We start from the raw sequence: 12,518 nt of genomic DNA, 5'->3' as shown, positions 1-12,518 counted from the left end.
AAAATGTAAATTATGCATAAATTGTTGAAATTATTCCATGACCTTTTGGTTTCAGACCATGTAAAATAAGGTGACTAACAATAACTAGAATAGTGAATGGCTGCCCAAGAAATTCTTCTAAATTATCTTTTCAATGAGACCTTACTCATACTGTCCATCATATTATAGTAGTAAACCTCACCTCTGGAAAATCTGGGTGTGTGTGTGTGTGTGTGTGTGTGCGCGCGCGCACACGCATGTGTGATATCACTTGAAGACTGATTATTTGCTTTCCCAGAGAATTCTTCACTTTATTAAAAGATTCACTGAAGAAGTAGATAACCTGTTTCTTCCTTTAAAAATATTCTATTTACAGAAATTATATTTAAATATAACTTTTTAAGACATCTACTGCATAAAATGAGGTACAGCTTCAGAGTAGTCTACATCTACCAAAGTAAACATCAGGATTTTGGCTGCTAACTCAGTAGCATATTTTGGCATAGTTTTTGCCAAAAAAAAAAAATTCTAAGCACTAAGATCAAGTGAAGAGGAGTATGGACAAGGCAGATTTGCAAGAAACACTTGAATTAAAGTCATCGTAGGAAGAAGTAAGGGGCATTAGACAAGGCAAAAGACAGCAATGTTTTCTTCTCTCATGCTATTCTTTGAGCATTCCACTGACAGAACTATTTCCAACTGTTTCTTGTTTAATTTCTAAATGCTGATACATAAATGCAGCCTCCTTTCTCAGCTCCATTACAAGACACTGTAATGTGTGGTGTGTGTGGAATGTGTTTGTATGCATAAAAGACACATAAAGTCTTTTGGGAAAACTTGACACATTTTAGCAATTTGATCTTCCTCATATGACTTATAGTCTTATCCTTTATACTTAAAGTTTCTAACCTTTTTGACCATTTGTGCTATCTCTACCTCCTTGAAATTTGCTATAGTTCATTTTTTAAACAATTGAGAGATAAAGAACATTCAGTGTAGTATTTTAATTGGAAGATCCCCTGTCTACTACCTTTTGGTTATTTCACAATGAACAACGTCATTGACAAACAGTATTTGTGAAAGAAACATTAAGTAAGAGAAGTAAAAGGCACTTTCTACCCTGTGTAAGGATAAAAGAGCTAGCTGTAGGTAGGGTTCAGGTTATAATAAAATTAATCTCTAATGTAATGAAAAAGAATTAACTTCATTTTTATTTAAGCTGACCCTTGATCATCTAAAAACATACTATTTTAACAAATATTTTGTCATGCTTTTAACTATCCTTAAATAAATTCTAGAGATAACATAATTCACCTACTTACAAGATTGCTAAATTTTTGTATCCCCCTAGTTAACATATGAAGGAAATAAAAGAAAAATAACCCATAATAATATGCATGCTAAGTCGCTTCAGTCGTGTCCGACTCTGTGCGACCCCATAGACGGCAGCCCACCAGGCTCCGCCGTCCCTGGGATTCTCCAGGCAAGAACACTGGAGTGGGTTGCCATTTCCTTCTCCAGTGCATGAAAGTGAAAAGTGAAAGTGAAGTCCGACTCTAGCGACCCCATGGACTGCAGCCTATCAGGCTCCTCCCTCCATGGGATTTTCCAGGCAAGAGTGCTGGAGTGCGGTGCTATTGCTTTCTCCAAATAATATGCATATCACTATTTAAAGTGCTCAAGAAAACCTGCGTGGGTCCTGTGCATCGGCTCACCAGGAATTCTACATCTACAAATACAGGCCAGTTGCAGGTGTGCTTATCAGTGGCTCAAGAACTGTGAGCAGTGAGGCCAGTGATGAGATATTTCTCATATAGTAATCCATTCTTAGTAATACTCTGAACAACACAAGGTACAAAATTCCTTCACTTTACATGGTACCTGATTCCTGGAAAATTCTGTTATATTAAAGAATCATGCCGGAATACTTTGTTAAACAAATCTAAATTCTAAGCCCATAATCATAAACAAGTTTTACAACTACACAAAACATTTGAAAACCATGTACAGTGCAGAACAATTCTTCACGCTGTAATGCCCTGCAAACTGAAGGATGTCCATCTCCCCGGCCTTCTCCCAATAAATGTCAAAAGCTCCTCCCAATTGTCTTGACCTCCAAAAAATTTTCCTACAGATTTCCAAAATGCCCCAGAGGCCACTACCATGTCCATTAAGAACCACTGATTATGACTGAGCAAGGGCACTTTTTTGTAATAAAGAACTGAGATCCTGCACATTTTTTTTTTTTTTTTTTTTTTTTTGTCCAAGGGTCAGAAAGCTGTGGGTGACTCTGAGGGTGGTGGGTGGTGTTTGCCTAGGCTCCTGTGTGAAACCCCAGCCTCACTGATGAGGTAGGAGAAGTTGCTATGTGCTGCTGGTAAGCCCAGGTGATGAAGGGAAAGGACACTGATGATGGATGCAGCGCCCTAGAAACAAGGAATAAGTCAGGACATGGGATGAGACTCATGGTGTTCTGAGGAGCAGCTCTCCAGTTAGAAATGATGTGTGGGAAAAAAAGAGTAAAAAGTATTTGCATCATTCTCGCGTCATTTTTCTGTCTTATGTATATTTTTTCCATGCCACCCTTACCCTAAACTCACTCCTGTGTTTGTATCATTTTCCACCTTGGAAATGTCTTTATTATAATTATTATTGTACAGCTGAATGGGTCATCACTTAAACTCCAGGAGAACTGTAGTGCATCAGACAAGCGGGGGCCTCAGGGAGTGTTCAGTTCAGCACTTGCTGAGGCCCAGAGGACAGTGATGCTCTTGGTTCCTCTGAGTTATCTGGATTTTGTCCGTGAAGCTGCCCCTTCTAGGGGCCATGGTGGCCTTGTAACCGCCAAACTGAATACTTTTCTTCCACTTGAGTTCTTCCAAACCTCCCTAACACTGTTCATCCCCTCATCTCTTTCTTCAGCTTCACAGACTGAAGAACAGCACCTAAAACACAATGTAAATGACCTGCAGCCCAGACCTCTTCCTGACTTTCCTATCTTTTATTGAACCATCACCATCCTCCAAGTCACTGTGACTGGAACCAAAGTCACTTCTTTATTTCTCCTCTTTATTCACCAGTAGCAGCCATCGCTTAATTAATAGGCAGGTCTTATTCATTTTTCCTCAATACCTATTGAGCCTATTTTTTTGTTTGTTTGTTTTTTGTTTTTTGTTTTTTTTCAGAGTCCATAAGCCTGTTCTATACATCAGTGTCTCTTTTGCTGTCTCGTATACAGGGTTATCGTTACCATCTTTCTAAATTCCATATATATGCGTTAGTATACTGTATTGGTGTTTTTCCTTCTGGCTTACTTCACTCTGTATAATAGGCTCCAGTTTCATCCACCTCATTAGAACTGATTCAAATGTATTCTTTTTAATGGCTGAGTAATACTCCATTGTGTATATGTACCACAGCTTTCTTATCCATTCATCTGCTGATGGACATCTAGGTTGCTTCCATGTCCTGGCTAAGAATGGCTGCGATTCAAAAGTCTACAAATAATAAATGCTGGAGAGGGTGTGGAGAAAAGGGAACCCTCTTACACTGGTGGTGGGAATGCAAACTAGTACAGCCACTATGGAGAACAGTGTGGAGATTCCTTAAAAAACTGAAAATAGAACTGCCTTATAATCCAGCAATCCCACTGCTGGGCATACACACTGAGGAAACCAGAAGGGAAAGAGACACGTGTACCCCAATGTTCATCGCTGCACATTTATTTTGATACTGAATTGATTTTATGGACTAGGAAACTGAATTTGCCCCAAAGGTGAATCATCCAGTAAGAGAAAGCCTGCCAGTCTAAAAGGATACAAAAATCAACCTGGGAAAAACCTTTATCTCCTCATTGTGGGAACAACTTAGATTAGGAAAATGGGAGTTTGAAAAGGAGAAAGATGTTCACAGTCCCTAAAAAGAGGAGTTTTTGCTAAGGGTAAAGTTGTGGTAGAGCAAAGACCAGGCCTAACTATAAAACCATGTTTATCTCCTTCAAGTAACATACGTTAGTGCTGACTGGACTAGTTTCCATGATACCTACACATCACTGCCGTTTATTAATAAATGGCTGCTTTTTTAGTTAGCCTAGACTTTCCCCCTTTATTTGCTCTTATGAACAGATGATATAATGGCCTTGTGTTCCCATCCTGACGGAAGAAGTTCCCCTAAAGTGGTATATTTCTTAATTACTAGAAAGCTGCTGTCTGAAGTTTCCATTCTGTTAGTATTGCTATGGGTGGATATTCATACTAATTTTGAATATTTTGATTGACCTTTGGCCTTGAATTTTCAAAAATGGTCTCCAAACATGTTTTTGAAACGTGCATACACAGCCCCAGATGGACATGCAACTACCTAACTTCCAAATGCTATTTTTAAATTATTAAAAATCTACTTTCAGTAATTTAGAAAAGAAAGCCATTTTTATATAAGATATTTATGTTACCACTCCTTAGTTCAGGGAGAATTCTCCCTCCCCAACTTCCTTCTTCATAATTCAGTTTCTAACCCACCTTGCTTATTACTTTACTCCTAGCAATTTCCCTTCCTCTGACAGAGCACACATTCTCATTATTTATTCTCTTAAATTGCAAGGGTAAATACTGAGGGCCAGTGCAGGTCTTCAGTTATCTCAGGGACTTTGGTCTTTTCAGCCCAAGACTAATCAAGCAGAGAGTCATCATAAGCTAAAACTAAAAAGCCTTTGTAGTGACTTTATCACCAGGGAAATTTGTTCATCCTTCATAAAGACTGTCACCAGGAAAGAAAAAAAATAAAGGCGTTAAAATTGCTTCAGACCATTTGACTCCTTAGGTCCCTCTAGATTCATACATTGAATTGGTTTTCAAGGGGTGGGAGGAATTATGAGAGGAGCTCCCTAAGAAAGCTTACAAATTCATCATAGCCTTGATAACATTAGTAAGTCTAAGTGTGATCACTACGGAGGAAATGCCAAATGAGCCTGGAAGCATGGGAAATGAGAAGGAAAAGAGACAATTAACACCTTTTTTTTTCCCTATTGTGTTTGGGGATGGGTGTTTCCATGTAGTATGCATCAGAGAATAGTCAATACAATTGACTTAAAAAATGTTTTTTCATTATAAGTGCTACTAATAATTATTATTGAAATGAAACTGGACTTACAAGACTCTAGAAACAGGGTTGGTCATTTCATAAACCGGTCCAGAAACTGGGCCCCCTTCTAAACATACCCATGAAATATTATTTAAAGTAGGTATGTCTGAGCTTATCTAGAACTGCTCACAAACTTCTTTTGTATTTGGAGAATATAAATGACTCCAAATTCAAAGGAAGTCTTTAAGACTGTTAGCTGAATAAATCAGTGAAAGTTATATACTGACAATAAATATCAGGAAGTTAAATATATTCTAAAGAACTTGAAATTTTACACTTATTGATGCAGGCACACATATATATAATTTTTTTTTCCCCAAGAATTCTACTAAGACATCAAAATCCAGTCAGGCACGTTAGGATTTGCCAGGATAAACCTACACTCATCTTCTTTCTCCCCCTGACTAACATTGAATTTTGCCCAAAATGAGTAAGCAAATGGAAAGATGACCTCATTTTTCAGTCTGAACACAGCAGTGTTGGGGGATATTTCTCACGGATATGACTTCAGTACTAGATCTTAGTTCCAAATGCAGGTTCATTTGGCCAGTCTGTAGAGGACAGGAGGGTAGAGAGCATCCTTCTGAGGACACCTATTAAAAGAGGGGCTCTCTAGTAAGGCCAGCTCCCACAGCTAAGTCACAGGCACAGAATATAGCTTTCTGCTCTCTGGTCGAGGCAGCCATAGCATCCTTATTGTTGTAACTCCCAGATTGTGATACTGTCACAAAACTGTTGCTAGGCAACAAATGTGGTTACCAGGACTCAGCGAATAGCTGAAGGGGAAAGCAAAGTGTTGCACCATTGTAGAGTAACCATAGCAATGACCTACTATTACAGACTAAAGAATTATCATTAACAATGTTAAAGTATCAGACAGAGGCCCCGAATCCAGAGACTTCCAGGCAGTGTCCCTCTGCATAATTGAGTGATCTAGGAAGCGATTTCAACCGTTTCAAAGCTATTCACTCATTATTTCTAGGGGGACAGTCTTTGTTGCTGTCATTTTTTTGTTTGTTTGTTTAAAAAGTGTTCCGTTTATACAGCTATTAGTAAAACGATGTAAGCTATCCCAAGGAGTCAAAAACAGGTTAACGGCCTCATCTCTTCTGTCTACATCAATGTTATTATTATTATTATTTTGGTCTGTCTCAAACTGAAGATTTTATTAAAAAAAAAAAACAAATTTACATTAGCATGAAACTGAAGCCCACAGAAAAGAAGCTGTAGTAAAATTAAAGAGCTCCATAAACTGACCACTTAACTTTCATTTGGTGAGTTGCATTCCTCTTGACAACATAGAGGGGCCTAGAGGCTGTTTTACTAGTGACTGCCTTGAAACATTGAGGGGTTTTGTTTAGCTTCTGTAAAACTGTCCCCTAAGATCTGTTAAAAAAAAAAAGGAAAAGAAAAAACACGTAAGCTGCTGGGACACTAAACTCGGACGTGTTTGCTTCTCTCGGAAAGCAAAGAACCGTGAGTGCTCCGCGGTGGGTGCGGCCGCGGCCGGGACGCCGAGCCGCGCCGGGGAGACCAATCCCCGCGCGCGCCGGGCCTGGGGGCGGTGGGTGGTTTTCCCCGGCGGGAGAGGGAGTGGCCCTTCCCCGCCCCGCGCCTCGATTGGCCCGCAGGGGGCTGAGGCCGCGCCTCGGGCGACCGCTGGGAGACTAACGGGCCGCGGCCGCGCATCAGGGTCGGGGGGTGGCCGTGCTGGGGGGGCTCCGGCCCGCGACGGCGGAGTCCCGGGGTCGCGGACCCGGGCGGGCGGAGCCGCGGAGTCGGCCTGCGAGCCTCCCCGCGGGGCGGGGGGGGACCCACGTGAGCCCTCAGGTACAGGGGTGGTCCCCAGGGGTCGACCCCAGGGGGTCGCAGGCCGCGGAAGGGCGGGGGCTGGGGAATGCTGGGGGGACGCGGTCTCCGGGACCGACGATCGGCGGCCCAGTGTCCCCCCGCCCCTCCTCCCGCGCCTGCGGCGCGCGAGGCCACCGCGTAACCCCCCTACCCCTTCCCCTGTCTGTGCGTTTTTTCAGGCACCGACCGCCACGAGCTCACTTCCTGGAAGAGCTTCCCGTCTATTTTCAAATTCTTCACCGAAGCCTCCGAGGCCAAGAGCAGCTCCCTCAAGCCGGCTCTGACGCGGCGCTCGCACCGAATAAAGCACGAAGAGCTGTAAGAGGAGAGCGAGAGCGAGGACGCGGAGGGGGGCGGTAGAGGGGGGGGCGAGGAAGCGCCCCCGGAGCCGGAGTCCGCCCGCCTCACCCCTTCACACACAAACACACACACCCCGCCGGGCCCGGCGAGCCGACTCCCAGCCCCTCATTAGATTGTTTTCCCCCTCGGGCCACAGGGCCGTGATACATATATATAGAGAGAGACACATCTAAACGGCGTTCGGCATTATTTCTAGATGAGTGCACTGTCAAAGCAATCCGGATCCACCGGTCGCGCCGGCGCTTCCTGCGGGCCGAGCCCGCGGCTCCGCGCAGACAGAGGCTGACGGCGCCCTGCCCGGCGCGGCCCGCGCGCCTCAGACGGTCCCGACGGAGCCCGAGCGGGCGCGGCGGGGCGAGCGGCGTCCGCGCGGTCCTACCGCCCGCCGCCGCCGCGTCGCGCCGCTCCCACGGCCCCCAACCCCGCCCCCCCCCCCCACACACACTTTACCCAGAATCGTGTCCATTTTTTGTCTCTCCGAACCCAGGCAAACTTTTTATTCTAGACTTAAAACTCCCATTTTCAATAGAATCTTTTTTCTCTCTCCGAACCCAAGCAAACTTTTTATTCTAGACTTAAAAACTCCATTTTCAATAGAATTTTCCCTAAGGACTTCTTTTTTTTTTTTAAGAAGTTATACAGTTACCCATCCAAAACCAAACTCAAACCCCCCAAAGCCAAGTTCAAATTCAGAACATGCATGCGGTGATGTACTGTGTAGTTTGAGTGGGGCAACTTGTGCTTTCCCTAACAATCTTATTTTTGAGACCAGAAGTGCACACACACACACACACACCCCCCCCCAAAAAATGGATAAAGTACCGAATCCACGTTATGGCGGAAAATCCTTGCCAGTTGAATATGAGACTTTACACAGGTCTCTAATTGCAGAAGAGTGTTCAAACCAGTGCATAATGATGAGCAAATCGTTTAAGTGTATGAGTGAAAGGTTTCATTTTCAGTGAAATTTCCAACTTCATCACTAGAATTTACTTTCCAAAATACACAGTGTGTATTGGGTAGCATTGTAATTTAGATAGCATAGTTAAGTCTTGTTTAAATCTTAATGTAGAGGAAGTTTGTTGTTAATCTTAAGTGGATTGATATGTTCTGAGCTTTGGGGGTGGGGGGTTGTTAGGCCTTTTTAGGGAGATAATTTTTTATCCTCATCAGGAAAATGAACTTGTCTGCTCTTGAACCTTTTCCTTCTGAAAGACTTAGTGGAACTAAGATGATTCTTTTTAGTTTTCTGCTCCAACAGTATGAAAGACTTTTCTCCTCCCAACCCAATGGTATAATTCATAGTTCTCCACCTCCTTTGTAAGGTTTTGCCCTACAGTTTCAACAGTTAAGTTTTTTAATCCAGCTAAGATCTGGCCAACAACACTGTGAAGTATAAGGTAAAAAAAAAAGTTAAGATTTTGCTGACTTTTAAATTCACATGTTAAATCTTAACATTATCAATTTTTTAATTGCTTGTATAATTTAATTACCTAGAGAAGATTCTGTTTCTAATAAGTGAGGATCTGAATTTAATATTTTTCCATCCTTTTTTACAGTATATGCAACAATATGCCTGCCTTATTTGAGGTCATGATAAAATGTACCCAAAATGACTTAGGACTGTCTGACTCCTCAGAAGAATAACTTAAAAGGAAAACCTCATTCTTTTTATATTATGAATCGATTTCAGCAAGTTTTAAAACTGATAGTATCTGTGTTTGGTACACAAGTGCTTTAATTAGTTCTCATAATTTTAATGATGCTAAGTTAAGGTGATCTTTCTTCAGTAGTCTTATATGAGTATCTTTTGATGTTATTTTAGCAGAAACAGCATAGGTGGGAAAATCAAAACATCGTTTTATCCAAGTATAACTCCAACAATGTCAAGCATGTTGGTCTGCAATCTTTTCTGTTTAGAAGTAATGGTGAACTGTGTTAACTAATGGTACCTTCCACTGACAGGCTTTGAGAATTTATATTGATTGTATGTATTTGTCAAAGTGTTACAAATTGTGTGGTGTTTTCAGTATCTGAAAATGTTCACAGGGAACTGATTTTATTGTTTTTTTTTTTTTAATCAGCACTTGTACAGTAGTCGGTTTGTGAAGCTTCTACAACTGAATTAGAGCAAATACGCTCGGGTTATAAACCAAATCACTCCTATTCCTTCTCTTCAGTTTTCTCACCTCTTTCTTTAAAAACCTTTACTGGTAACTGGAGTAAATCACTGTTTAAATTGCCTTTAAAACTACTGTGTTATTAGGCCTTATTTACACTATCTATAGAGAGCTATTTGCAAACTTAAGTTGTGTAAATACAGTTTCTACTTGTGGATCTAAGCTGTTGCCACCGCGAGAGAGCTAGGCATCCCGCCCTAGACTTCCAGCTGATTATTAGTAAGATTCCTTGTAATGTGGAATTTTTTATAACCTGTTGATTACAGGTTTCTTGGTATGAATATAATACTGTTATATTCACCTCAATTTTCCAAGAATAACAAGTTAGTTGGTAGTAGCCTGCCTGCTTGAACGAGATAAAGGGTTAACAAAATTTCTGCTCTGATCTCCCATTCTGATTTCTTTAAACAAGTTTTCAGCAGAGTAGAGGTTTAAAGTTTGGAAGTGGGCTTTTATCTTTCTTTTTTTAACTGTATAGTGAGTTCTTAGAGGAAGTGTAATGGGAAGCAAGGAGTTGCTGATAAATCTAAGGTTCAGAATAGTCCTGTTAAAACTTAAAAGCCAGATCCTGGCTTTGGAGCTTTCTAAAGATACATAACCATACAGCCATTAAAGGTTTTCATGGATATTTGAATGGGGAAGGAGGAGATGTACTTGTAATAATTGTTCTTTTCTCAAGTTTCTACCTTGTGCTTCAACTTGGATTACTTTATTGTTTATACCAAAAGAAAACTAAAGCACAGGAGTTTCCTATATATGATATATTTCTGTTTACTATTTTAAAATAAAAAATAATTTTCCCAATATTCAGTGATGTGTTATTCTTGTTCAGAAGTTCATTTTATCACATATAGAGGTCAATAAAAGCAGAAACTTAAAAAGAATGATGGGACAGCATTTATCAATATTATAAACCTTACAGCTGCTTATTATTACTATTATTATTGCTGTAAAGTAATATCCTAACTTCAGTTGAGTCACTCTTTAGGTTGGAACTTTCACAAAGCTAACATTTGTTTTTAAGACCTGAAATATCTCCTTAGCTACAAGGAAATTAGAACCTGTTGTTAAACTATCATTTTATAAGATATATTTTACTATATATGGTAAACAAATGTGTTTTCCAGAAGGAGTCTGCTGAGATTAAATTGCTCCCAAATCCCTATATAGATCCTGGATGTGTTATTACCTCTAATCTAAAAATATCCTGTTTACATGTATTTCACAGCTTTTCCTTCTTTAAAACCTGTAACTCCTTTGAGGGAGTGTGGATGACAAAATAATGTTTCCTGTATTATCAGTGCTAATAAATTAGAATTTTTCATTTTTCTCTGGATTACCGGGGGGCGGGGGTGGGGGCGGGTTCCGATCCAGACACATGTGTGTCTCCCGTTGTAATCATGGATTGTAACTGTAAACTGACAGGGTCCTTTCGGTGTCTGTAATCCTAGCTCATTTCAGAAAGATTACTATTACAGAAAGTCTAAAATTTTCTCAAAAACTTTGCCTATGCCTCTATAGAGAAAAAAAAGTCTTTAAATAAATGTAAAATAGTCTCATTTTTGAAATATGGGTGGCAAAAAAGGATAATAGTGGTGGTTATTTCATGATTACTTATTAGGAGGTATAATAATATAAAATAAAAGACTCCAGGAGGTACCCCCTTTCAAAAATTGAATACTTTCCTTCCTTCCTTCCTTCCTTGTATAGTGTGACTGAGTGGGAGTCTCTTGAATTGTTCGTCTTCCTTTTATCTAATATTCTATTAATCTCCAAAAAGATCAGTTTGAGTCTGGGAAAGGGTTTTTAATCAACACTTCACAGAGCTTAAAGCTACCCTACCTAAAGCGTCAGCTTTGTTAGGCGGTTTTAGATTTAAAGCACTGCAACTGTCATGCACTGTACTAAAAGTAAAGAATGTACACCAAGTGGAAGACGTTGAAAAGAGGAAAATAGCACAAAGTCGATTAACAGATTCGAGAATAGAAGTAGCCATCAAAGCATTCCAGCGTTTATCTCAAAATCTATGTAGGGTTAAAAAAAAAAAAAAGGCAACAATGATAGTTTTAAACCTCACACTTAGGAGGGATGAATGTTGATTTAATTGATTCATTTGGATCGATGTTTTTAAAGTTTCACACCACTGATCTTTCATGCAGTGATGTCTTTAGCAGTCAGTGGTCTGACATGAGCCTTCTCAGATTTCATCAGTGGAGCTGTCTGTGACATCTGAAATTATGCAACAGCCTGCGCAATGGTAACTCTGGAATTGGGAGACCTTGATGCCAAAGAGCATGGTTACATTCAAGAACTCTTGTTAATTCTTAGCACAAAGGTTTTAGAGGAGTGGTAATTATAAATGAACCTTAAAGGTTAAAGTCACCAAATATTATGTAGTGGGCTTTAATTGCTAGATAGGAGAAAATCGTCCTGAAAGTTTGACCATTAAGTGGATATCATGCAGTGACCAGCCTTTTCCCTTTGAATGGAAAAAAGCTTGAAAATGGAAATTTGACTTAATCCATGAGGCCTTCCAGGCAACTTTTCCCAGTCCTTTGCCTTGAGATTTGTTTAAAAAAAAAAAAAAACCTTTCATTATATTCTTTGTATTGTTGAGTTCTATTTGAAACAGACATGAAACATGTTTCTAGAGAGAAATCTAGAGAGGCCCTGCATTTTTCTTTCCAGATCATTCCACTTTTTCTTCCTTGGCTAATGCATCGGGTAATATGGGAGACTGTCATAGGTAAAATAATGTTGAACTGTACTTTGTAGCCAGCCTGCAGTACCAATACAAAGAATCCGAAATGAAAAGACAACCAACACCCCCACGAATGATATGTCTCTTTTTAAAGTTTACAATTTGAATAATGAACTTGGATAGAAACTTGGCAGGAAAACAAACCATGGCACCATCACATCACCAACCATTTTCACTTTTCTGTCCAATTTCAGAGTGCATGTGTTTGTGAGTATTTCACTAGATCAGTGACAGCTCTTTATTTGCAT

General features: G+C 40.3%; 1 protein-coding gene across 3 annotated transcripts in view; it reads left to right on the top strand.

The window, feature by feature from the left end:
- Positions 1-10,315, top strand: part of ARB2A (ARB2 cotranscriptional regulator A) — a 420,339-nt gene extending 410,024 nt beyond the window's left edge. For all 3 annotated transcript variants that reach the window (XM_070373131.1, XM_070373133.1, XM_005893847.2), the window contains one exon: positions 7,149-10,315. In XM_070373131.1, the coding sequence (XP_070229232.1) occupies positions 7,149-7,291 (143 nt within the window). In that variant the 3' untranslated portion in view covers positions 7,292-10,315. The remainder of the gene's footprint in view (positions 1-7,148) is intronic.
- The last annotated feature ends 2,203 nt before the right edge of the window (positions 10,316-12,518 follow it).

This window comes from Bos mutus, chromosome 7 (genome assembly GCF_027580195.1).
Source record: "Bos mutus isolate GX-2022 chromosome 7, NWIPB_WYAK_1.1, whole genome shotgun sequence".
In the NCBI taxonomy this organism is placed as follows: Eukaryota; Metazoa; Chordata; class Mammalia; order Artiodactyla; family Bovidae; genus Bos; species Bos mutus.
The sequence above is the reverse complement of the archived record's forward strand: the minus strand, read 5'-3'. Positions and strand labels throughout refer to the sequence as shown.